Consider the following 26261-nt stretch of genomic DNA (forward strand, 5'->3'; position numbering starts at 1 on the left):
AGGAGCAGCAGAGGAGTTGAGCTGTTGTTGTTGGACTGGTGGCCAACTGGTCTTTGTTTGGGTTCGGCGGGGAGCATCATGGTCGCCGGGCAGAAACGTTTGGGTCTGCTGCTGCAAAACTTGAAGTCGGCGTCGTCTGTGGAGGTCGGCAAGCAGCGCGGCAAACAAGTGCCGGTACAGTATCACACGCTTCCAAAACAACAACAAAAAGACCATTTTATTTTGCTGTTGGGGTGTCGTTATGGCAGCCGTGAAATTCGGTTCAATTTCGTCTCGTAAATCATGATGATACGATGATGTATTCTGACGATCCAAATAAAAGTTGTCTAGAAAACGGTTCTCGCAAGGTTGTATTTTCGTTTCCCGAAAAAAACATGACTTCATTTGTGTAAACGTACGTTTTGTGACTATTTTCATCATCTTTACCATCCAAAAAAAGTCTATTTTCACAATAAGATATGATAAGACTTTTTTTCTCTAAAACTTTATTTTCAGAACTTTAAAATTTTGTAAGAGTTTTTTAAGAGTTGTTTATTCCCCCCAAGATTGAATTTATTCTCATGAGACTTTTCTCTCCCAAAATGTCTAAATATTTTCACTTTCCTTGTGAAAGAATAAAACGAATGTAATTTAATTATAATTTTAAAAAACTTCTTACAAAATCTCTTCTAGCTTTTTTTTTTATTTAAAAAATGAGATTTACTTTTGTAGGTTACAACTTTTTTATTGGGAAAATAATCCAACTTTATTTTGGTAGTTTTTATTTATTTATTTATCTTGATGAAAATACAACTTTATGCTTATAAGGTGCTGAGTTTTATCCAAAAAAGCAGACTATCTTTAAAATAATATTTTTTTTGTTTTCTCATTAAAAAAAAAAAAAAAAAAAAAGATTTTGTCCTCATACAATTAAGTCTCTTTCTACAAAAAATATTTTTTTGACTTTAAAAATAGGTCTTTTTATTTTTAACCTCAACAAAAATCTGACTATTCATTTATTTATTTGACTTTTTGCCCCCTGGCGTATTCCTGATGTTTGCAAATGTATTGCGGGTGTTTAACACAATCTAAAGCGTCAAATGTTGTGGCTCAAGGTCACAGTGACCTTGAGCATGAACCTGCCGCTTGGTTGATTCCGCCCAGCGAGGCTGGATGAAACCATCAATGTTGTTTTCACACTTGATTGCCTTGCGAATACGAGTTTGATGCGTGATATTGACGACGATCGAGTCGGATGCTTCGAGGTCAGCATACTAGCTTAGCCTGAGCGCGTTAGCTTCCCTATTAGCGTGTGGCGCTAACGATACTTGATGAAGACACTTGGATTCCTCGCACATCTTTTATTTTGTCAGCTTTTGAACATCCTTCACTGTCATGAGTGCAAAAAGATTTAACCTACGCTGAAATAAAGTCAAACTACTCACACCTGGGAGTCTGTCATGTAGGCTAGCGGCGAGGGAGCAGAAAGATGTTCACAGAGTGATAGTGGCGCTTGTACGTATTGCTGATTATTGTGTAGTCAATAATAACTATTGACATTATTATCAGCTTGGGAAACATTCATTTTCATTTCAAATGTTACTTTTCACTGTCACTTTGTAGTGTATAGCCTAGCATATTATTTCGACAGTTTAATGAAGCCTGTACCATGCGTCGCCCCCTGGTGGTTGGCTGACTGCTGGTTGAGAAAGTGCTTGATTGGATATGCCGCAGCATTCCAAATGTAAATACTGGCGACGATCAGCTTGGTTTAGTCGCGGCAGCCCAAATTGCGATGACGATTAACATCGGATGGTCTCTGTTGTCGTTTTGCAGGAGCCGAGCGCCAAGCGCAGCAAAGCGTTGGTCTCCAGGGTGACGTCCCTGGCCGGCCTCCTGCCCATCAAGACGGCGCCGCTCAAAAGGTTCGGCCAGACGCTGCAGGTGAGCCTCCAAAAACAAAAACAACAGAGCGCCATTGGTTGTTTTTCTTCTGACGGACGTCAACTTGCGCAGCGCTCCATCAGCTTCCGAACAGAGCGAGCACTTCCTCCTCCTCCGCCGTCGCCTCCTCCGCCTCCTTCTCGGGCTCCCGCCGCCGCTTCCTCCCCGATGAAGACGCGAGTGACCTCAGCGGCCAAGTCCAACTCCTCCTCCTCCTCCTCCTCCTCCTCCTCCCCCTGCTCCTCTTCCTCTTCTACCTCCGGCTCCACGGCCTCCAGGGTTGCCACGGCGACCGGCCCGGCCTCCAAGCGGCGTGACAGCAAACTCTGGAGCGAGACCTTCGACGTCCACTTGGGGGCCGCGCAAACGCTCAGCCCCAAAGACATCAAACGGCAGGAGGTCACGTTTCATATCATATTCAGAACCACGACACAGGACACCGAATCAGAAATAGGACGCATATTCAATGACTTTTATCCGAGAAAATTATCAAAAAGTACTGTACCAGCAAGATTTTTTAATCAGTCAATGCAGTGTTCATTTTTTGCTACATTTTTTTTTTTTACTCAGCGATATGGATCCCACTGAGTCTGAAATAGAGTAAACAGTTGTTGAAATTATTTAAATTGTTCAAATACGACGTGCAAGCTGAAATATTTCTTTGAACAGCGAATCAGTTGATGTTTACTTTTTGCACATAGTCATCCAGAAAATTAACCCCGCCCCCAAGCCTTGTTGATGGGTCATTTTGACAAATTCAGCAAAACCTTGACAAAAAAAAAAAAAAATCATATCACTTTTTTTCTGAATTTGAAAACAAAATAAATCCTCTTGGGAAAATTGTGAGACTTTCAGACAAAAATGTGAATTTATTCTCAGATTCATAATATTTTTAATTCCCCCCCCCAAAAAAAATGTAAAAACATGATTTTAATGAGAAAAATACAATTGTATTTTTGTAATGTTATTTTTCCCCTTCTTATACTAATAAAACATTTTTTACATTGCAGGCCATTTTTGAGCTGGCTCAAGGTGAGCAAGATCTGGTGGAGGATCTCAAATTGGCAAAAAAGGTCAACCAAACGCTTTTGAGTCCTTTCGACATACGCAAGCAACGCCACATATTTGTCCGATTTGTTCACACGCGTGCGTGTGCGCTGCAGGCCTACCACGACCCCATGCTGAAGCTGTCCATCATGACCGAGCAAGAACTGAACCAGATCTTCGGTACCCTGGACTCGCTGATCCCCCTTCATGAAGGTAGCGCGCGCGCTGGACGTCCCGATCCACTTCTGGCGCCGACACCCCAGCGCTGAGCGAGCCTTTTTGCCCCACCTCAGAGCTGCTGAGTCGCCTGTGCCGGGCCAGGAAACCCGACGGCGCCACGGAACACGTCGGACAGATCCTGACCGGCTGGGTGAGGCTGAAATGTCGCTTCCCCCAATGATATTCGTCAACCACTTTTTATCTGTTTCGTTTGCGTAAATGTCAAAATGTATCCCGGTATCCAAATTGCTGTCATTGGCAAAATATTCCGCTGATATCCGAACAATGTGGGCCAACAGCGGTGCGTGTGTGTGTGTGTGTGCGTGCGCGCGCGCGCGTGTGTGCGTGCAGCTGCCGTGTCTGTCATCGTACACGGCGTACTGCAGCAACCAGGTTTGGGCCAAGGCCCTGCTGGACCAGAAGAAGCAAGACCGGCGGGTGCAGGACTTCCTGCAGCGCTGCCAGCAGTCGCCCTTCAGCAGGAAGTTGGACCTGTGGAACTTCCTGGACATCCCGCGCAGCCGGCTGGTCAAGTACCCGCTGCTGCTGCGGGAGATCCTCAAGCACACGCCCGACCAGCACCCGGACCGGCCGCACCTGGACCAGGCGGTGAGGGGAATCCCCTGACAGTCCCAAAATATGCTTGCACAAATGTGGGAGGAGAACATCCACTGGCTTTATTCACTAGAGGCCATCTAATGATAGACGGTAGTGTAGTTGTTTTCATTGGGGGAAAAAAGCCCCACTTTTCTTCTTGAAAACTTCGACGACTGTTTGTCACGGAGAAATTGGACTGTTTAAAATAGTTTTTACTTTTACATACTCACACAGGCCCCAGAGTCTTGATCAAAGAAATGTACTTTTCAGTTTCGACTTCAGTTGAGTAATTACCAGTACAATTTTTCTCTGAAATAGATGACTATTTTCCAAAATATTATAACTTTACTTGAAAAAAAAAATCCATCCAGAAGAAATACAACTTTATTTTCATAATGCTATGACTTTTCCTCAATTATTTTTTTTGAATTGAAATCAATTCTTTATTCTTGTGAGATTATGACTTTTTTCTTGAAAAATGCTGCTATCTTTGGGAAAAACGTTTTATCCCCAAAAATCTTACCCTGCTTTCCAAACAAAAACTTGCTTCGTCATAACATTACAACTTTACTCTTAACTGTTCCTACTTTTTTCAAATTAAAATCCAACATTATTCTCATGACTTTATTTTCCAAATCTTTGTTTTGAATATGCCATTTTATCTTTAAAAACGTCTGTCATCAATCAACATTATAACTCTTTTTGCACATACAATGTGGCTTTGTTTTTATAGTGCAGTGCTGTCATTTCTTTTCTCGGAAGATGTGATTTTACTTTTGTAACAGTATTACAATTTTCTCCTGAAAAATCCATCTTTACTGCCATAATAATCCTCTTTTTTCTAAAAACAACAAAAAATTTGCATGTGGCGGCCCCCCCCCCCCAAAAAAAAGACCAAGCCGTTCCCCTCGAACTGAGCGGGCTCTGTCCTCACATGCAGATGCTGCTGGTCCAGGGCGTGGTGGCCGACATCAACAAGCGCACGGGCGAGTCCGAGTGTCAGTTCTACAAGGACCGGCTGCTCTACGCCGAGGTGGACCACAGGGACGCCCTCATCCAGCGCTCCCGCACGCTCAGCTGCCACGGCGAGCTCAAGAACAACAGAGGACTGGTGAGCAACACTTTGCAAGTCCTCCGCAAACGCTGCGCAAATGCTGAGGAGTCCACGCTGACCTGAAATCAGTCAATTGCTGCAATGAGCTCCCGCAATTAATGATTATTTTCATCCTCGATTATCTTTCGATTACCCGATGAATCGTGCAAAAAACCCCACAATTTTTTCTTTTTTTTTTTATTTCAAAGGCTTTATTCAAAAACACAACATTATTTCAAGTTGACAGAAAATGCACATAGGTCTCATTTCCCGTGTTGGTCCGTGGTTCCTGGTTTTTCAAAGTAAAAGTGTGATGTTTACAACCTGTCGGTTTGCTTCGGCGGAGAAGTATGAGAATATTTTTAGGGGGCTGAAATTCTCAGCATTTGCGCAATTTGAATGGTCAGTGCGGACAAATATTTGCCTTCAACGTTTGAAATTCTCCGTCCGTGTGTAGAAGCTGCACGTGTTCCTGTTCCAGGACGTGCTGGTCATCACGCGGTCCGTCTCGCTCAACGAGCAGCCCGTCAGCTACCAGCTGTGCCGGCGACCCATCCCCATCCGCCAGCTGGACCTGGAGGACCTCTCGGACGGCGAGATGCGAGTGGGCGGCTCCATCCGGGGAGCTTTCAGCAACAACGAGCGCAGTCAGTAGTGACGGGACGCCAAAGTCTGCGGCCATTCGTTTTGTGTACGAGTGCCGTCGAACTCCGCCAAGGCCAAACGAGAAATACAGCGAAGGCTTGCTATGGGCAGGGTCAGGGAACAACCCCACCCCCCGACACAAATTACCAAAAAATTGCAAGTAATGTACTCATTAGTCTATTTTTTGGGGCGAGGTGAGTTGCTGAGTTAATGGGGGGGTGCGATAATAAAAGTTTAGTCGCAATCCCCTATAGCGCCTAACTGATTAAATCAACACTTTAAAAATGTTGGCCTTTAAATTTACAACATAAGACAAAGATCATAACATTCAACCATTTTTGGGGGAAAAATTGGTAAATATTAATTTGCCGATTTTTGCTGATTTCTTTTCAGTTGTTGCGATTTTTTTTCCTCTGTTGTATAATTAAACAAATACTAAATGACAAAGTATTGTAAAATCTGTTCTAATATATATATTATTCTATTATAATGTCAAATGTTCTGCCGGTAATCCACATCTTCAATACTGTAAGCGTTAAGGGACCCCAAAAAATGCTGGTGTTTGTTTTAGATTACTTAACTCAATCAGACGATTAATCGGTTATCGGTCTTATTTGCCCGCCCCCCAAAAAATAATCAGCATCAGCCTAAAAAAAACAACATATTTGTTGCGTCTGAGTTTCCTGTATTCTTGGTAGTAAATGTTGCAACAACAAAAAAAAGCCGAAGTAAAAGCAAAACAGACAATGATTGTTTGACGTGCTGCCATGTCAAAGTGTCTGTCCGATGATTGTAGCTGGCCATGGCCTCAGACTTTGTGTCGTCGAACGGAAGCTGTGACGGGGGTGTTGGCCTCGCATAACCGCCTCATGTTTTGTGTCCCGACAGCAAAGAACTTCTTCCGCGTGTCGTACCGGGTCTCGGCCGGCGCGCCGCAGAGTCACTGCTTCCAGGCCAGCGACGCCTTCAACAAGCAACAGTGGATCAACTGCATCCGCCAGGCCAAGGAGGCAGCAGAGGCGGAAGCCGCGCTGCAAAACGGAGCGTCTTCGGCAAAAGACACCACGGCGGAGACGGAAGCACAAGCGGTGATGGAGCCGGAGCCCGAGGACCACAGCAGGCTGTGCGGGGAAGGCGAGAAGAGGACGGCAAGGAAAGCGGAGACAGCAAGTGGCGCCGCTGTGGACATGGAGACGGAAGAGGCCGAGTTGAGGATCCAAATGGAGGCCGACGTGGTTGAGAGACACATTGGCGATGCTGGGGAGGAAATGGAGGAGGCGTCCAACATGGACGCCAGCGACGAGGAAAACATACCATGCTGATGTTTGCACTTCGCAAACTACCAGAAGAGTCTGGTGAAATGTCTAGTCGCCATGGTAACCAGGGACAACAATACCAAAGAGACTCTACACCAAACCCACTGGCTGCAGTCACTTTAAAAGCCTGGAAAAGCCGTCATGTTTGCGATGTCTCTGTGTGGAAGGAGCTCATCATGGACAAACACCTCCAGGATTTTAACACTGTCTATGACACTCGCTGCGATAATGTATTTATTAATTGTTATTATTCATGACAGAGAGGAGTAACAATGCAACATACCCTTTTCCTCAAACTCGTTTTGACAGCTTCTTGGCACCCTGCCAAATCAATGCCGCCACCTCTGACCCCCTATGTCCTTATTTTAGCATCCTATGACATCACTGCGGGTGTCAGCCGTGCCCTTATATGGTCATCTTATGAGGTCACTTTCCATGCTTCCCCTCTGCATCTGAACAAGTCCAGACATGTTGTAGTGAAGATCAGTCGCAGGGCACGTCACAATAGCCCGCCCCCATGCTCTTAAATGGTCATCCTATGACGTCATCAATTTGGCAGGGTGCCAAGAAGCTGTCAAAATAGAGCGCATTACTCCTCTCTGTCATCTCACATGTGCAGCCTACTCCGGTGTGATGATTATGACGATTTGAAAAATGCTACCAAATAAACGACGATCGTAGAATGACAAATGTGGATGCCTGGAACTGCTGTATAATATGTATATGTACATCGATGTAGGAATAAAGCCATTCATATCTGTCAAGTGTGGCCGGGCGGTCTGCATCAACCTCATAAAATGTGTCATTAAGTTTAAATTAAAGTTCAAACCAAATATGATCGATCATGGAAGGACTTATTTTGGGCATAACCCGAGGTTCCACTGTAAACTTGTTTTTAAAAATTAAAATGTTGGAATAAAATCAAATGAATTTACTACTTTAATTGGAAAAAATATATATATATACTTTATAATTAAATAAAAAAGGAAAATACCAACGGCAAAATTAAAACAAATGGATAAATACATTACACATAGTTCAAAATCAAATAAAAGTATCTAAAATATCAAAACTAAAAAGAATTTCATTTCATTTTTAAAAAAGAACAAAAATGTATCTGTGCACCGACTCCTTTTCAAAGGCGGTGTTGTAGTTACAAGACACGAACAACTGGTGACAGCAGAGTATCATTCCGCACTCAAGCTGCGGCTAAATCTCAGCGAAGAAGTACCCTGCGAAAACATGGCGTCCGTTGTGTTTGGGACTGTACCGCTGCCACACTAACGCGCATCCAAACCAGAAGAAATTAACAACGGTGGCGTCGCGGAACTGTGCGGACGGCTGACGGATTGGGCGAGGACCCGATGGACTACGGCGTGGCGCGCAGGGTGCCGTACCCGCCGCCGAGGAGGGTGTCCTCGGAGTACCGCGGGGCTAGTGTTAGCGTGCAAGATGGCGAGTGCGCGAGCGCGAGCGCGTCCGTTCCTCCCCACGGGCAGCCTCTTCCCAACCGGGTGGAAGCTCCTCCAGGTGGCCCGGGAGCACCGTCGCCCACCCAGAGGTCGTCGCAGGTTGCACACAAGAGGCACATGCCGAGGGAGCCTGACAAATTCCAAATCCCCAAGAAGGAAAAGAAAGGTGAGTCCAAGTAGCCGACTGAGACCGAGCAGCTGACTTTGATAAAGCGTATTTATTTTTAAAAGCCAATTGCGTCGATGCTAGCCCACTCGCTTTGGAGTTTTTACGTGACTTCAGCACAATTTCGTGACTTTAATCCTTTAAGTGGACGATAACTAATCTTAGCCAGCCCTTCTCAAAGTACTACTGTAAAAATATACTGAGCGCTCCAAGTAGCACCATGATGACATAACGACACAAGTGTTCGTAAAAAGAAATATTTTTGCAATTGACTGTAACATACTGCGCTGTTTGAACATTAACACCGCACCTAAATATAGAATTTTACTGAAAAGTTAAATACAACTGAACTGTACTCAGCTAGTGAGCCTGACTCGAGTACCACTTGTGGTACTAGGACTTTACTTTAGAAACTCACTGATCTAACCCTTTGCCATGGTGGGAAGTAAGCAAAGTGCAAATACTTTGTTACTGTACTTAAGTAGATTTTCAGGTATCTGTACTTAACGTGAATGGTCCGTTTACTTTGAAGTCCTACATTTGAAAAGTGCTGTTTTCTACTGCTTAGTTTGTCAAAATCGGCTCAGTACCACAGATGGGCATTGTGTCACAGGGACGGAATGTTCCGTCCGTCCTGGACAGATGCCCATTTTGTGGACAGACAGACGGAGGACGAGAAGTCGTTTAAAAAGGACGGCCTAAGCAAGGACGGAAGTGGGTTTTCATCCATTCCTCTAATCGTCCCTAACCGGGTCAAGTACTAAGTGACGTGTTGTTTCGGGTTCTTTTAAAAAGCAAGACCACTGTTCTCTTCTGCGATATCACGGAGCTGCGTCTTCTCTCCAATACGCCGATTCACGCTTGCGTTACAGCCATGATGATTGTGCCACAATTCTTAACCAATCAGGAATCGGAGAGTAGGGCTAAGTCTGATTGGCTGTTTACTATCCAATCGCATTGTACAGCAGTGAGTACGACGTCCAGGAAGCCTCAAAACACAAACAGTCGATGGAAGGGTCGATATTCTTCTGGATTCTAACACACATTGCTGTTCTTAGTATTGTAGTAATAATTCCAAAATATATTTTTTCCAAGTATCTTTGTTTGGGTTAGGGTTTGTTTTTTTTTGTTAGGTTGATCAGGTAGACATGGCATATGAAAACCATGCAAAATAAGGAGATGAAGACACTCACTCCCTATTTTTTACTTGTAAGGACAACGGGGAAGTACTACACAATACAATTCTTGACTACGTTCTAAAGCAGTCTCTCCGGCTCCTTTCTTTTTATTCTTTCTTACTTCTCTAGTTATATGGATGTTCCAACTCCAAAGGATGGGGTGAGCAAAAAGGCAGCTGGACGTCTTGTATTTGTTTGTCTATGTGTGTGTATGTATGTATGTATCTGGGCGGGAAATTACTTTGTACATGTGTAGTAAGACTTTTAGCAATCATCAGTGTGGCAAGATAAATCCGCGATCATCAGCGTGGCTCCATTTGGTCTAATCGCAATTAGTTGTGCAAAGCATCTTTATTGCAGCAAATCTATGATAAGGATATTTACAATTATTCTTACAATTTTGAAATTGTATTTCCTTCTCAATTTATAACCCCCTTCTCTCGCTCTAACCATTTTTTTTGGAGTGTATTCATTTGATACATTCTCCTTCAGAACTAGCGTCACTGGCTTCTTTCTGAAAGGTGCTATAAAAATGTAACTAAGTTATTATTCCTGTTATTTGTGCAGCTCTGTTGAAGCACATCTCCAGCGAGTCGCGGGAATACGAGGGCGTGATGAGCATCCTGACCGCCGGCCACGTGGAATCGGCCTCGGCCGGCTGCTTCACCTACAGCTGCCCCCGACTGGTCCACAGCGAGCAGCTGGAGAAGGAGGTGCGAGCCAGACGTCTTCTCTTCTATGCCTGGTGACACGTTGCTCACCTCCTTGATGCTCCATGAGCGAAAAATCATCAGATTTTTCGTTAAAAAAAAACAAAACAACAAAAAAAAAAAATCACAAACATTTAGTTTTGGGAGATGTATGATGTAATGTAAGGAGATGAGTTTTTATGTAAAAAAAACATTTGTTACATTTTATCTCAGAAAATGGTACTTTTTCATGGAAACAAATGAGTTTGTAATCTCAAAAATGTGCTTTTATCTAAAAGGTATGTTGTCTAAAAAAAACAACAAGTTTTTGATACTGGAAAATATGTATAAAAAAAAATCACTGAATTCATCTCCAAAATATTACTCTTATCTTACAAAAACTGATTTTTATTTTTGGATGAAAACAATTTAAGTTAGTAGTTTCAAAAGTATGACTATCTAGAAAAATATGACAATCTCGGAAATGGACTATTTTAATGGAATAAAAAAATCTTTTAACATGAAAATAATGACTCAAAAAAAGAAGTCTACCTTATATCCAGACAAAAGTACGACTTGTTATAATCAAACATATAACGATATAAAAAATGAGAAATAAAATTGACTAGGAAAAAAATCTGACTTTTTCAAAGACATTAGACTGTCATCTCCAAATTACTCCCATGGCTCGGTGGTAGAGTGGTCATCTCCCAACCTGGAGGTTGTGGGTTCGATCCCCGGCCATTGTGACTGCGTTGAATTATCCTTGAGCAAGATACCGAACCCCCAGTTGCTCTTGATGCTGCGGTGTGAAGCGCTTTTGAGTACCAAAGGTAGGAAAGCGCCATACAAGTGACAGCCCATTTACCATTTACTTCTTCACTCTAAAAAAAATATGACTTTTGAATGGGGGAAAAATGGTTTGTGAACTCTCACTACTCGTACGTTGAAATCTTATCTAGTGTTTCAAAATGCAACTTTTTAATCGAGGAAAAAAAAAAACTGAATTCTGTGGAAATGTGGCAAGTTGTGGAGTGGGAGCTGAGCGAATGTTATCTTTGTGCGGTTTGGCAGTTTGTGGAGAAGAGGCGGGAGATGAAGGCGAAGGGCTGGACGGACAAGGAGCTGGAGGAGACTTACTGCTTCCTCTTGACCGAAGAGGCCAAGGTAAGCGGCGTGTTAATATTAGGAAATATTTATATGGAATAGTCTCCTCCTGAGTCATTGTTTTCACTTGCGTGTGGTTTAGGTGCCGCGTCTGTGTGAGAAAGGCCTGATTGTGGGTCAAAACTGGCAGTCGTCACTGGGAGACCCCAATAAAGGTGGGAGCCAGGCGTCACATCTCACTCCACCGTCTTTGTGCGCTCCGTTCTCTCTTTGTGTCTTTTGTCGCTCTGTCTCCGGCCGTCTTGTCTTTGTGCCACTCTTTGACTCCCTGTCTCTCTCCAATCTTCCTCGGCAGGAGTGTATTTGTGCAGGTATTCCGATTTGATTCAGGTTCAGCCGTTCCACCACGGAGCCTCCGGCGAGATCATCGTCTTCAAAGTCATGAAGGTGAGTGGTCTCGCGGCTCAGCGGCCGATGGCGGTCGGCGCGTGACGTGACGTGACGTGTCCTGCGCGTGCGTGCGTGCGTGCGCGCGTGCGTGCTTTCAGGGCAAAGTGAAGAGCATCTACGAGAACATCAAGAACGTGCTGGACCCCACGCCCCGCTTCGACAGCCACCTGTCCAAGAACGTCAGCAAGGTCACGTCCGTCAACTCCTACCGGGCCTTCGAGAACACCCAGGTCAGCAAATTCAAAAGCTCGCCTTGCCAGCCTCTTTTTATCGCCTTTTTGTGTCGGACGGGCGCTCACGTCGTTTAACATTTGCAGCATTACTTTTACGAATACGACTTTGCCGAGCCGAAAGAGCGCCCTCGCCAGGTGTGCCCCTATGCTGTGGTGTCCTTCCACTATAAAGGCAAAGACGCGCCGCTTCCCAGCATCCCTTTAGCCCCCGTCAGGTAACAACCATTCCATTTTATTTATCCAGGTAAGGCGACTTGCCAACTTATTGCCGTTTGTAATGCCGCTTCAGACAGCAGAGGAAAACTAATATGCCAGACTCCAAAGTGCATCCCATAGCGCCGTTTTAGCCGCGCCCCGAAATGAAATGGAAAAATGAAATGGTGTGAAATCCCCGCAATCAAGTGTGACATAGTTTTCAGCAATTATTTTTACACGAGTATTGTGTTCAAAAGCAAATATCTGAAATCACTTCACGGAGTCATTAAAGAGGAAAGTCGACCCCAAAATGTTCTTTACAATCGCTTGTATGTTCCACCACTAGTCTAAACACGGCATTGTGATTACAACTGCGTTTGTGGAATATGAGTTAAGCAGCAAAATGCACCCGTTTTTAGCCATCTCGGAAGGGTGACCATTTTGTCACAGAAGTGACACAGAAGTGACAAAATGGTCTCAGAAGTGACAAAATGGCTGCCTCCTCAGATGGACAAAAATCGGTGGATTTTGCTGCTTCACTCATATTCCACAAACGTAATCTTAATCAGAATGCCATGTTCGGACTAGTGGGGCTGAATAGAACATATTCTTGTCAAGAAAATTTTGCGCTTGACTTCCCTTATAAAATGGAATGACCACTCATGACTGCTGCGTTAGCGTACATACTGACAAGGTGCTGTGTTTGTGGCGCAGGGCGAACAGTTGGCCGGGAGAGGCCAGTAAAGGTGAGCGGCCTGCCTACTTTAATTCGATTGATGGAGGTGTTCGTTGGAAAGTGGCACAAAATGTCCGCCGGTGCGTGTGCTGTCTTCCCCCCAGAGCTGGCGCACTTCACTGTGTGGAGCGGCGACCTGGCGCACGGCGACAAGATCCTCTTCCCCATCTCGCTGCGCTCCTCATCGCTGCCCTTCCTCCCACACAAACTGTGAGTAGTCGTGTCAGGTTCACCAATTGAATATAAACGGCCTAAAAGAAGAGGAAAGACGCTCGATTCCTTGTTAGCAGCTCGCTAGGTCGACGGAGAGAAAGCACAATTTCCGCTACTCCCTGTCCTCTCGGGGAGAACGATTCTCTCTACGTTCTAAACAGTCTCTCCGTTCACTCACTTTTGATTAGTTTGAGTGTGCATTTGGGTGAGAGATTACCGTGTCCATGTGTCATAATTACGTTACACTGTAAAAACATAAGAGTCGCATCAGCAACTTTCTCACCGGTGTCGACAAGTCTGCTGTTGGTAGATAACATGGATTGAGGCTCCCATCTTTGCTCCGCCCTTCTCACTTTCTCCACAGAGAATTATGGAAAATAAACATGAAAGCACAAGTGATTTCTTCTTTGCAAGCACATACAGGTGCAAAAGCAATTTCTTAATTGCAAGCAACTATCACATCGTTCTTATATTTTGATACACATATATATATATATATATATATATATAGTAAACTAAATCACTCAAAACATGTGTTTATTCGAATTAGCATAATTATCAAATATGTGATAGCTAATATGTAATAAACCCTTCAAGTCGCTAGCAGCAACTTGATTGCATCACGCTGGGGGCCACATACGGGCCAGCTTTGTTCTTTAATCCGGCCCACTCGAGAGTTATCGAAAGTCCTGAAATATATCTCGTGATCATAAATTGTTGTATTTATGGCAATAAGAAGATAAAACGATTAATAAAATAGACACTTTTGTATATTTTTTTTAATATTGTTGTATTTGTTTTATCAAGTAAAGGCTTCATTATGAATTTTAGACATTTGATACGTTAGAGGGTACTACATATGTATCACCAGTGATATAAATAACAAAACCACCAACATGAAGCAGAGGATTTTTTGGGGGATCTTTTTTTCAAAAGTGTAGCCTTTGCAACTTGAAAAATTGAATTCTACCACATGGTGGTGTCAATTTGAATTCAATGAATTGTGGAGACGATTGCCGTTACGGTAGAGACTGACGTGGTCTCCCCACCATGTTAATGATGCAGTCTGCCTCGCTTCTTCCCATTTGACTTAATTTCGCCCAAATAGTCTCTTCTTTTTTTTTTTGTGCGTCCCACCACATTGTTGCGTGCCAGGATAGTCCTTTTTGATTTGCTATTAAAACTCCACTTGACTTGTCTTGGTCATGAACGAGCCACTTTTGGTGTTTCCTCCAGACCCCACAGGCTCAAGCTGGGGCGCTTGATGAGTCTGGACAAGGTGGCCAAGCTGCTCCCGCCTGAGCTCTTCTGCTCCAAGCTCTATGGCAGCAGCAAGGAAGGTGACGCGGCACGCAAGCCTTGTCGTTCCGTACGGAGGAACGCGTGATGTCATAGCCGTCTGTCTTTCTTTGTGCGTAGTGGTGACACAAGGCCATCACTGCAGCCTGCTGGAGGTGGTGGACAGAAGTCGCTCGACGAGCAGCATCGGCAGGCTGCTGCAGGAACTGGAGGACAAGAGAGTGGTGGGTGGCCATGTTCAAAGAAAGAAAAAAAAACCCCGCAACTTCTGCTTTTTAAGCTTTCATTTCAATGAGCGCCATGAGCGGAATTTTTGCTATTGACTGGCCAACCTGGTGCCTATCCACAGTATTAGAAAATAATCCAAAAGAAAAACAAACAGACATGAATGTGAACATTTGAACAAAACATCTGATCACAAATACAAACATTATTATTTTTATTGTCATTTATAATTGTTGCGCGTTTGTGCCATCCATGCAGGTTCTGGCGAGCGCGCTGACCGAGCGAGGCTTCCTCTTCCTGCTGTCCAGCGCTCTGATGGCCACACCGCCCGGTAGGAAGCTTGACAGTCGCATTAAAGGGAAGTCAACCCAAATACATATTTTTTGCAGTCCCACTAGTTGAAACAAGGTATTCTGATAAATACTGCATTTGTGGAATAAGAGTTAAGCAGCAAAATGTTTAGCCATCTCCGGGTGGCGGCCATTTTATCACCTTCTGTTGACTGGAATCAGAATGCCTTGCTTTGACTCGTGGGCCTGCATAGAACATATTCTTGAGAAAAAATATGTTTGGGTTGACCTCCCCTTTAAATAATGCCAGTACTAATAATGCAGTGGTAATTTTCCAATCCTGGTGACATAATGTGTTCAGAGAGAGGGGAGACTTGGAAGAGATGTCTCCAGGCCTTGTTCGTCTTCCCCCAGAGCAGAGATGTGGACAAATCCGGTGAAGAGCACACCACCACCACCGCTACTATTTCTCTTACTAATTGTTCAGGATAAGTGCCACCTTGAACGAAATGAATACTAAATGAATAAGATTTAAACAAGATAGTTAGAATAAATGTAACACATAAATATAATCTGTAAATTGAATACATAATAAACTGACAATGCATATTAAGTATGAAAGATATGACTACCGGTACATTTGAAAAATTTTAATGATTGAATAAAATCCAAGTAAGAAAGATAACATTTTAAATGAATTGTGTAACCATATACGTATATATTTTTTTCTGTGCGTTTAGCATCCAGTTGTGCGTCCTCCTGCGGCGACGGCGGTGTAGCAGGACTGAAGCACTTTATCCCAGCGCTTCACCACGCCCTCATCAAGAGCCACGCCAATCCCGCCTCGGAGCTCGCCGTCGGCGTGGAGCAGCACGCGCAAGAGTACCTGGTTGGCCAGAAGGACGGCAAGGTGCTCCTTCATCGCCACGCTAGCGCAGGGGCTCCACTTACTTCTCACTCATTTTAGTAAAGACCTCCTGACGCCATTTAAGCATCACTACAGTGGTGCCTTGACTTACGTTAAGTTTAATTCCAGATCTCAAATCAGCGTTCCCATTTGAAATCAATTGAAATGGCATTAATCCCTCCCGGCCCACCAAAAGGTATTGATACTTTTCTGGGAAAATATTTACATCGTCCTAAAAAATGTCTCATCGTGACAGGCCTACTCGTAAGTCAAGGCGCTCGTATGGCAAGGCGCCTTTATGTTTACATTGGCATGGTGGTTGCCATATGTTGCTATGCACTTTTTCAAAACCGTCCAACATAATTGTTTCCGAATGATTTTGTGGGCCCGTCATTTCCGAGCCCCTCTGAACACCTCCCGACACCCGCAGGTGCGAACGTACGACATGGGCGAATACGACGTCAAAGCGGACCAGGCGGCCGCCGCGTATCCGCCGCCCAAACGCCATCGGCTCAACACGGACAGCATCCTGCGCACGTACATTCACAATCCGGCTCGCTACCAGCTGGCGGCGGCGCACGCCACCAAGATGGTGGAGCTGCACTGCGCACGCGTGGGGCCTCCGGAGGTCAGGCCCAGGAAGGGGCAAGAAGTCGCCGGCAGCAACAGCCACAAGGTAAATTTAGGACATTCAGTACACTCGTTGCAGAACTGCACATGGGCGGTGGGGCTCTACCGGGGGGGTCATTTTTGGACTTGTTTCAAACAATGTTATAATATAATATCATATCTGATATTATAACAATCTAATTAACATCAAGCCAGATCAAATATTGAGTCAATTTAATTTAAAATTGGTTTTAAAGGGGAACTCGAGTCCCCAAAAAATCTTTACAATATGCGCCCCCACCCGTTTAAACATGGTATTTTGATTCATATTCCATCTCAAGGCCCCGCCATTTTTCCCCTGCTGTCGACTGAAAATGACATCACAGTGCCGATGGGTTCGGGTAACAACCGTCACGGCTCACCTGTTTTCTGGGTTTGGTCATGTCACGTTCGAAATTAACGTTCTTTAATTAATAATATATTGAAGTCAAAATGAATAAGGAGAAAGTTACATAAATTGCAGTTAAAAAATGGAAGGATATTAGCATTCCAAGTAATAGGAAAAATACTCAAGGAAATTAAATGAACCTTTGATTGTTTTTTTTTTTTCATTATCTTGTTGAGCTTCGACACAACACTTTGTTCGTATATATAGGTGCTACTGTTTTGTTTTTCTGGAGTTCAAATGTTGCAATACATCCGTGGACATATTTAAGTCTCCAGCAATTTGCCCTTTTCTAAATACGCCGGCTTGCGCGCGTCTGCAAAATGACCAACACAAAGTCAAACCTGCCTCTGCGCAGATTCAGGCCGCGCCTCCCGTTAAACTAGACCGGTCACCAAACTAGAGGCCCATCTCTTTTCCGTGATTTGAAAAGTGAGCCATTGATTTCCCCTCAAGCGCCCGCCTCACCTGGGGCCTCATTTGGGCGCCGCATCCGTGTGGCGGTTGTGTTCAGCTGCAGCAACTGATGGACTTGGTGATGACCTGCAAGAGTAACGCCGAGAATGAGGTGAAGCGAGAGGAGGCGCGAGGAGGGGACACCAAAACACCGGCGAGGAAGCGAAGGATGGAGCAGAGGGCGGCCGAGCTGGCACTCAAGTACTTGAAGACCTCGCTCGAGCCGACGGAATCGCACAAGAGTCCAGGTGGGGGCACGTCGGACATTTCAAGTTGAATCCAAATGCTGTGTTCACCTATTTTGTGAGGTCTCATCGTTTTTTTTGCCTTTTCCCGGCAGTGGAAGGCGGCCAAGCCGCGGCCCTCCCCGGCTCTCTTGCCTTCACCATTCAGTCGCTGGGTCTGATGGGCGTGGCCGTGCGGGCCGACGGATCGGAGCTCGCCGTCAGACTTCACAAACAGCTAATAGGTGAGTGCAAGCCTTCCTATTTTCTTGAAGGCTGCGTAACTTCTTGTTACACTTGTACGACTGGCCGCACAGATGAAAAGGAGATTTAAAATAAAATGAAAACAAAATTATGATGTCGTCAAATAAGTAGACGTCGACACATTTTCTTCAACGCATTGAAACGAATAACAGATTACACATAAAAGAAAGACTTACAAGGACTGTTCCGATGACACTGAGTAATAATCCCGTCGATTTTAGAAGAGGCAGCTCTTCCTGGAAAGGAGGGGCTGCCACGGATTTAGCGCCCATTATCTCTGGCCTGACTTCCTGATCCCACGGGAGACGGAGGTGCAACCCAGCGCTGCTCTTTCTACCCGACCATAGTTTTTTGTTGTATTAAATACTCAAAGGCAAGTTGAATGTATCAGAATTTCATTTGGACACATCACCTATCAACATTACAAGAAGCAGGGTGTAGGAATTCCACAGTGGATACTTTTTCCCCCCCCCGACAAGGCCGAAGGGCGTCTCTCTCCCAGTGACCTCGTCTGGGAATTCCGAACAACGATGGAGAGAAATTGAAGTCACAGTTAGGTCATTTTCTAGTAACCGTTTGTATGGTGTTCATATTTGTGTTACTCAGCCAGTGTTGATGGGTCTGGTGGACCGGCTTGAATTTTGGCTTCTCAAAACAACACAATCAAATCTTTTTCTGTTAAAACACTCAATAGATGTCTAAAACGTCCCAATTGCAAGTCATATGAACAGCAAACATTGCTAATATTAGCCCTTTACGTTTGTTAGATCACATTTATGAATGAATGTGCTACTCCTTTAAAAAGGAAAAAAAAAGAAAATCCTAAAACAGTGTGTTATCACCATGAGGAGAAGATTTACGATATGCCTTGGGTCATTTTTCTTTTGATTAAAAACTGAACGTGGGTCCCACAGACCCGAACACCATACAAGGGTTCAAGCAATTTGTTGTAAACGTTGTTTATTATTATCGATGTAAAGTGAGGGAGGGAAAATACATGAAATAAACCGAAATGAATCAAGTAAACAAAATGCGTGAAGAGATTGACAATGTGAACAAATGGTTGTCTGTGAAGTCACTCCGCGTCCTGGACGCGACATTTGGCTTGAACGAGGCGCGCGTCGAAGCCGTCTAACGGCGCTCCAAACAACGCCAGCAAATGGACGAACGTGCGCGCGTCTTCCGCCAGGTCTCAAGCAGGCCGCCAGAGCCGCGGCGCTGAGATGCCACGGCGGCGACGCGTCCGACGAGGGCCAGGCCGAGTCGTCGCCGTTCGAGCGGCTGGCCGCCAAAATGGGCCTGCCCGCCAACCGCGACATCGACCTGAGGAGGCAGGACGAGCTGGAGGTGCAGCCTGCGCCATTCTCTGCGCTCTCCCCCAGACGTGGACGCTCGGTCTCGCTAAATCTTGTGCGTGTGCAGGAGCAGACGGCGGGCAGCGTGAGTAGTCTGGAGGGATTCAGTCCCAGCGGAGAGAGTTACTATCACGATCCACGGGAGGGAGGAGGGAGGAGAGCGTATGACGAGGACATCCCGTGGAGACTCATCCCCATCTCAGGTCTGAACAATTAGGATTGATTCATTTCTCTTTCTCAACGATAATCCATGACAACATAAAACCAATATATTGACATTCAACCTAACAAAAATGTATTTTTATTATTTTATTTTTTTTCAATTTTCTTCCATGTCATAAAATGAAATACTAATGAACAAAGTGCAAAAAATATGCTAATTTAGTCAATGTGTATTTTTTTTTTAAATGAATCAGTTATCGAAATATTGTTCTGAGTCGGAATCAACCTTAAAATATCCAAATTGGTCGGGCCCTAGTTGATGTGACAAAATAGGAGTTGTCTTCGGTGGACGTCTGTTGGCTCATCAAAGGTGTTGAATGAAATCAAATGTGCGCAGGTCTGCCTTCCGAGAAGTTAACGCGGAAGGAGCGGAACGTCCCCCAGGACCCCCGCCTCCACTTCGCCATGGCGACCCCGCCGGACCACCCGCCCTCACTCAGCCCCGTCTCGTCCCCTGGAGCCAGCCCGCCCCCGAGCCCGCCCGAGCGTAGCCCCACCCCCTCGCCCGAGCCCAGCCCCCCCGCCTCGCCTGCTAGGTGCCCTTCCGCCGAGCCCAGCCCTTCGTCCTCCCCCGAGCCCCGTCGTCAAGCGCCCCCCGAAGCCCGCCGCTCCCCTTCCCCTGCCGGGTGCCCGTCCCCTCCACCCGCACCCCCCCGGTGTCAGCCGTCGCCACCTCAGGAGCAAAGAAGCCATGCGGACCACCAGCGGCAGGTTGTGCTCCCCCCCTCCCGGGAGTGCGCAGGTTTGTTGCCTCTTCACTTTTTCACATTTTTGACTTCAGTCTCCACTTTGATGCGGCACTCGGTTGTCCGTCTCTGCCCTCTTGGGCCGCCGATTTGGACTCAGGACCATCCCGTTGTTTTCTTGTCGCTGTGTCTCATTGCAGCTGACGCGTTGAGCGAACTCTCTTCAGACCCGTTGGCACGAAGCCGCGCGACGGAGGAAGGCGACGCCGAAGGCGGACAAGATCAGGACTCGTCCACGTCGGCTTCGGCCGGCGCCGCGCCGTCCACCCTGCGGCAAGGAGGTGAAACGGAGTTGGAAGTGATGGAGGTGGTTGACTTGACCGTGTCTTCGGAGGAGGACGAGTGCGCCGCGCTCGCTGTCCCCTTGCCGCCGCCCAGTCCCCTCCGAGGCATCGACGGCATCCTGGACAAGCACCTGGGCCACTTCTCGGCCGACTTGCATCTCCTCCTGCAGGAGGAGAGCATCAAGTGCACGCTCCCCGAAGCGCTTCCTTACCATCCGCCCGAGCCGCCCGGCGCCGACCCCCCCGTGGTGATGCCCTTTTCCCAGTACGTGTCCCTGTACCACCCGTGTCCGCAGGTGCAGGGCTACGTGAGCTCGCTCCACGATGGCTTCGGCGACATGTTGCGGGACTTGGACCGCCCCCCGCCGGGCGACGAGCCCGAGTCGTCGCTCGCCAGCACCGTCAGCGCCTTCGTGTCCAGCATCAGGGCGGGAACGAAGGAGGACGGGACGGAAAGAGCCGAGGCGGCGAGAGAACAGGAAGCCGTGCCGCAAACGGCGCCCGGCGGGCAGTTTTCGGAGCCCGCGCCTCCACCGGCGTCCGTCGACCCGCGCGCCGACCCCCAGATGTCCCCCGCTCAGTCCAACAGCGTCTCCACGTCCTGCGCGCCGGCGTCCGGCTCTGAGCTTCTCGCCCTCCCGCCGACGGAGGCCCTCAGCGATGTCATCCGGCAGCTGAGGCCCGAGGTGCTCAGCAACCTGTGCGACATCATCAAGGACGTCCAGAGGAGCTCCGTGGTGCAGTTCTACATGCACGCTGCGCGGCCAGATGACCAGCTGGTCAAGGACGTCAAGGTAACGTCGTAGTCGTCGTCGTGTGCTGACATAACCAGGCCCATCTGGACCTTGCGGCGGTTTCTCTGTAAACCAGTCCGCTAAATGCGCTGCTCGCACGTTACGTACGAAAGGAGGTGATGTGGTCGTCAAGTTCATACGCTTGCTTATCAGTAAATTGCTTGCTTATAAATCTTGGTCAGTCAGTCACGGTTTCCACGGCACGTTTTTTCCCCCCAGCATCCGTCAAATGTTACAAATGTCCTTTGATTGATTTCCTAATCTGTGTGTGTGTGTTGTTGTAGGAGTACCTCACGCTGCAAGGTCACACGGAGCAAGATCCCGTTTCCTTCTTGAAACAAGAAGTCTCCGATCGCAAACTTCTGGTCATCATCAAGAACAAAGACATAGCGGGACACATTCACGAGGTGAACCACTCGACACATTCACCAGTCGGGAGCCAAGTTGGGAGAGTTCTGTTTGTAATTGCTCAAATCCGCCCCACGTTTGCGGACTTTGTTGTTTTCAGATTCCCGGTCTGGTTTCACTCAAGCAGCACCAGTCGGTGGTCTTTCTGGGTATCGACACGGTGGACGACATCAGGACGCAAGCGTACAGGCAGCTGTTTGCCTGCGGCGGCTGCGTCCTGTCCGAAGACCTCGTCCTCAATCCCAACCTGGTCACTCCCGGTAGGATGCGCCGTCGGGGGAAGGACGGCGCCTTGTCCTGGCCGCGGCTCGGCTGACCGATGATTTGTTGTTGCAGTTCAACTGGAGGCCCTCATGGCGCTCTTGGTGCAGCGCAATTCTCCGGAAAGCGTTTGGAGGTGGAAGATTCACAGCAAACCCCTCAAGAAGCTGAAAGACCAGGCCAGGTATGAATTCTGCTATGGCTGTCCTGGCCATAAATGTTTTCTTGCTGCCCTTAGATTCCACCTGGATGAAATTGGTGGCCTCGTTCTACTGTGACCAATTTTCGCCAAGAAGTCAAATCTGTGGAGTCAAAGTGTGGCTAAACGTCAAAGCTCTACCCCTTTTGGTCGAGTGGGCACTGGCTCCGATTATTAAAAGAACTCCTCCGTTTGATAAATTAAGGGTATCAAAACGAGTTAACCAAGAATACAATTAAAAATGTTAAATTCCCCCTACTAAAATCCCGGTCGCACAATCCTGCATAAAATCTAGGAGAAAAAAAATACAATCAGATCAAAGATTGAATGTCCGTCAGAAAGGGGAAAAAGGTGGGAGAGAAAAAAAAAAAAGGAGGGGGCTAGAGGGCGCTTGGGCTTGATGTGACGTGACGTGACGAGGCGCTTTTTTTGTGTTGTTCGCGGTCAGGTTCCGCATCGACGCCGCCGGTCTGCTGGACGTCATCCTCAAGCACCACCAGCAGAAGATCGTGGAGGTGCTGCCGCAGCATCACTGCGACAACAGCAAAGAGCCCGGGCCCGACCTCCACTGCCTCATCCAACATCAAGCCCTCAACACCAACTTCAGACACATCGTCTTCCTCAGAGGTAGCTTCCCGCTTGTAGTAGCGCCTCGCGCATTTTCTTAGGTGGCTGGTCCGGAACAGCAGTTGGACTTTGAAAAGTTTACACCAGCTCAAATTCAGATCTGTCAAGCTGATCCTGCATTTTAAGGTTCATCCTGAAATTTCACCTCAAAGCCCATTTGGCCAAACAGAATAAATACATTTCTCCCGTAGTTCATCATCTCTCTCTTTTTTTTTTTTTTTTTTTTTTTTTTTCTTCTTCAGTGCATAGCTTGGACTTCATGCGGTTCTCCAAGAGTGGCATCATCACGGCCGGCGTGGACGAGATGCTGCAAAGTTTCGACGCGCTGCTCGGTCACTGCGATGGCAGCGATAAGCAGACCGTCGCGGAGGACCCGCACACGGCCAAAGGTGCGTCCGATTGACGGAAAAGTTCACCTCGAAATTACCGAAGCAAATTGCTGCACCACGAGGGGAAAAAAATTGCCAAATGCAGGAGTCAAACTTGTCACGTCAAAATAGGAAACGGATCGCATTTTAACATGAAAAAGTTTGAAGCTTTTCACGTCAAAACGTGCAAATTTTGTCGCAACATGAAACTTCTCACACAAAACTTAATCACGTTAAAATCCCAAACTCATCACTTACAAATGTGAAACTTTTCACATCATGACGTGAAATTTATCACGTAAAAATGTGAAACTTTTCACGTTAAAACGTGAAAATTATCATGTCAGGATGTGAAACCTATCACGTGAAACTTAATCACGTTAAAATCCCAAACTTATCACTTACAAATGTGAAACTTATCACGTAAAAATGTGAAACTTTTCACGTCAAACCGTGAAAATGATCATGTCACGACGTGAAACTTATCACGTGACAAATCACATTAAACGTCAAAACGTATCACTTAAAAATATGAAACGTTTCAAGTCATGACGTGAAACTTACCGCGTTAAAACAGCAAACTTATCGTGTCAAAACTGAAACTTACCACATCATATCATTTGATTTTTGTAAGCACTTTCTTTGAACTGCCGAACATCCTGGGTTCCGTCGTGATTTCCGGCATTACCCACAATGCAACTCCTCCATCTGTAGGCGTCGCCAGGGAACCGAGTGGCGACGACGAGGCAAACGGCGGCGCCGTGGAACAGCAGGCGCATCGGCCCGACCCGAGCCTCCGTCACGCCTCGGAGGAGCAAATTCTGGACACCTCGCTCGAGGAAAGTGACGCTCATCACACCGACAAACAATTTCAAATACTGCACATGGCCATCACGCAGCTGCGAGCGCAGATGCACCAGAAACAGGGTTCTGACGCCGACAGCACAGCGTCGCCGGCGGGTGCAACAGTGCCGCCGGCCAATGAGAAAACGGCTGCGGACTCTACCGATGAGAGAAAAGAGGCGGCGCCGCCGCCGCCGCCTTCAAGTTCAAAAGAAGCAGATGACAGCGTGTCGTCCAGTTCAAACGGCTGCCCAGTGGAGGGCGGGGCAACCAGGTCAGTCGCGTGCCTTATTTTCCAACCTGCTTGGAGCCAAAATGGCTTTGGGAGACTTTTTTGTGGGTCTCCTTGTTCTAGACATGTCAACCAAATTTCATGCTGTCCAGTCAAACTGGCTTCAAGGGCTGGCTGACTGATCAAAACATTTGAAGGATCCTCAGAAATGACAAAATTGACCTCGAAACGGCTGCTTTAACCCAAAATGACAGACCTGTGTCTATTCAAGCATTGCTTGTTACAGACATGTCGACCGAATTGCATGTTGTTAAGTCAAAGCGGCTTCGAGGGCTGAATGATCAAAACGTTTGAAGGACCTTCACAAATGGCCACAGTGAACTCAAAATGGCTGCTTTAGACCAAAATGGCAGTCTTCCTGTGTCTTTTCCTACACGGCTTCTTGAGACTTTTTTTGTGGGTCTCCTCATGATCGAAACTGACAACAGGGGCTGGATTTTCTAAGCATTCAAAAGACTCCTGGAAATGGCGAACATGACCCAGACCCAGGCCAGGAATAGTCTCCAAACCAAAATGGCACACTACTTGTCTTTTCCAGCAATTTTTCTTGACCCTTTTTTGAGGGTCTACTCCTGATAGACATGCAGCTAAGTTAAACATTGCTGAGTGAAAGTGACTTCAGGGGCTGAATTTCCCCCCCAAATCCGTAGGCCTAGAGTTGTTTATGAAGGACCCTTGGAAATGCTCCTAAAATGGCCACCTGACCCAAAATGGCAAATGTCATTTCTGGCAGGAGTTGACCCACAAAAAGTCTCGAAAGTCATAACCAAATAGACACAGGAAGTCTGCCATTTTGTCTCAAAGCAACCATTTTCAAGGCTTCTTCATAAAGTAAGTCCTTTGAAATCCTTTCTCACACATTCCTCATTTAGATGCACCAAGTCTGATCAGCACCAGTCGCCAAAGCGAGACGTGGACTTGCGCCCCCGCAAGAGTCCGTCCCGTGCCCCTTCCACTTTTGGCCAACAGCAGCAACGGTGGAGGGGCACCAACCACCATCACTACCAGAACCACCAGTACCAGAACCACCAGTACCAGAACCACCAGTACCAAAACCACCCGTACCAAAACCACCCGTACCAGAATCAGCAGCACCCACACCAGTACAATTTATGTTCAGACCCGCACAGGAACCCCGCGTGGGGCTTTTCGGGACAACAGACGGGACAAGGTTTTTCAAGGGAGTATGGCGAGTATTGGAATTGGCAGCGAGGAGGACGAGGACGAGGACGAGGTGGTTTCAATGGCATGTAGAGTCCCTCTTCCTGGACTACTTTTTTTGTCATCGCCTCAGCACTTGTGACAATTAGCAAACTAGGCGGGTGCGCTGACCTGTCCAGCCTGTCGGGGGCGCTGCTTCAGGGAGCAGCTCAGGTGCTCGAGTGGATGGATCTTAAAGCTGTTCTTTTAACCGGAAAATGACTGTTTTTCTTCCCAACGCCTCGGCGAGTCTCACACGTTGAACTCCGGAGGCTCTTTTGAGTTTTGTTCCATGAATTGTTCAAAGAAAAATGGTTGTTGTCATCGCTGCTAGCATGTTGCTAATGCAGAGGTGCGCGTTTCTTCAGACTAAAGAACAAACTGTTAGCAGCGGAAACCTTTCGAATGGACCTTCACGAGGACTGCAAGTTATCAATCGTTAAAAAAAGTTTTGGTCCACTGAAAAGATTTTGTTGAAAAGTGATTTTAACTTAATGTTTTTTTTACTACTGTTCCAACTGTTTTGTTTTTTACATATTATTATTAAAACTTTAGTCAACAAAAGCCATTGTGGAGTTTTACATTTTGGCTACAATTTTGCAATTTGAAAGACAAACGTATTGTCGGGATTTTGTCCGATTGCTACGAAAATCAAAGCACGTAT

At 46.4% G+C, this 26261-nt stretch overlaps 2 protein-coding genes across 6 annotated transcripts in view; both read left to right on the plus strand.

The window, feature by feature from the left end:
• The window catches only part of arhgef3 (Rho guanine nucleotide exchange factor (GEF) 3), a 17923-nt gene extending 10314 nt beyond the window's left edge, over positions 1–7609 (plus strand). For 3 of the 4 annotated variants that reach the window (XM_086041345.1, XM_086041346.1, XM_086041347.1), the window contains 9 exons: positions 1816–1923; positions 1996–2322; positions 2934–2996; positions 3087–3183; positions 3264–3340; positions 3541–3798; positions 4727–4897; positions 5337–5526; positions 6413–7609. In XM_086041345.1, coding sequence (XP_085897471.1) covers positions 1816–1923; positions 1996–2322; positions 2934–2996; positions 3087–3183; positions 3264–3340; positions 3541–3798; positions 4727–4897; positions 5337–5526; positions 6413–6846 — 1725 coding nt within the window. In that variant the 3' untranslated portion in view covers positions 6847–7609. Of the gene's footprint in view, positions 1–6; positions 175–1815; positions 1924–1995; positions 2323–2933; positions 2997–3086; positions 3184–3263; positions 3341–3540; positions 3799–4726; positions 4898–5336; positions 5527–6412 lie in introns of those variants that run through there. The other variant, XM_086041349.1, reaches the window with a different exon arrangement.
• A 414-nt stretch (positions 7610–8023) lies between these two features.
• Positions 8024–26161, plus strand: tasora (transcription activation suppressor a). 2 transcript variants are annotated; one of them, XM_086041382.1, is made up of 28 exons: positions 8024–8478; positions 10224–10369; positions 11420–11512; positions 11595–11667; positions 11808–11899; positions 12001–12132; positions 12220–12350; positions 13045–13076; positions 13171–13276; positions 14516–14619; positions 14699–14802; positions 15062–15134; positions 15455–15529; positions 15834–16003; positions 16431–16676; positions 17569–17758; positions 17851–17979; positions 19188–19345; positions 19427–19556; positions 19913–20317; positions 20462–21399; positions 21684–21806; positions 21908–22067; positions 22144–22252; positions 22716–22894; positions 23137–23283; positions 23977–24379; positions 25270–26161. In XM_086041382.1, the coding sequence occupies exons 1-28, from the start codon at positions 8205–8207 to the stop codon at positions 25649–25651; spliced, it is 5304 nt and encodes a 1767-aa protein (XP_085897508.1). In that variant the 5' UTR covers positions 8024–8204; the 3' UTR covers positions 25652–26161. The 2 variants fall into 2 exon arrangements, with proteins under 2 accessions (XP_085897508.1, XP_085897507.1); XM_086041381.1 differs by having other exon boundaries at positions 8025–8478; positions 19421–19556.
• Positions 26162–26261: the final 100 nt, after the last annotated feature.

The sequence above is a fragment of the Filicampus tigris genome, chromosome 9 (assembly GCF_054856515.1).
Source record: "Filicampus tigris isolate MCC_2025a chromosome 9, RoL_Ftig_1.0, whole genome shotgun sequence".
In the NCBI taxonomy this organism is placed as follows: domain Eukaryota; kingdom Metazoa; phylum Chordata; class Actinopteri; order Syngnathiformes; family Syngnathidae; genus Filicampus; species Filicampus tigris.

Bases quoted from the DNA above. Each gene is read 5' to 3' on its own strand.
- tasora (XM_086041381.1), top strand. From the start codon at position 8,205: ATGGACTACGGCGTGGCGCGCAGGGTGCCGTACCCGCCGCCGAGGAGG. The intron at 16,004-16,430 runs GTGCTCCTTCAT...CGACACCCGCAG, and splicing joins TTGGCCAGAAGGACGGCAAG to GTGCGAACGTACGACATGGG. The intron at 22,253-22,715 runs GTATGAATTCTG...GTTCGCGGTCAG, and splicing joins AAGCTGAAAGACCAGGCCAG to GTTCCGCATCGACGCCGCCG.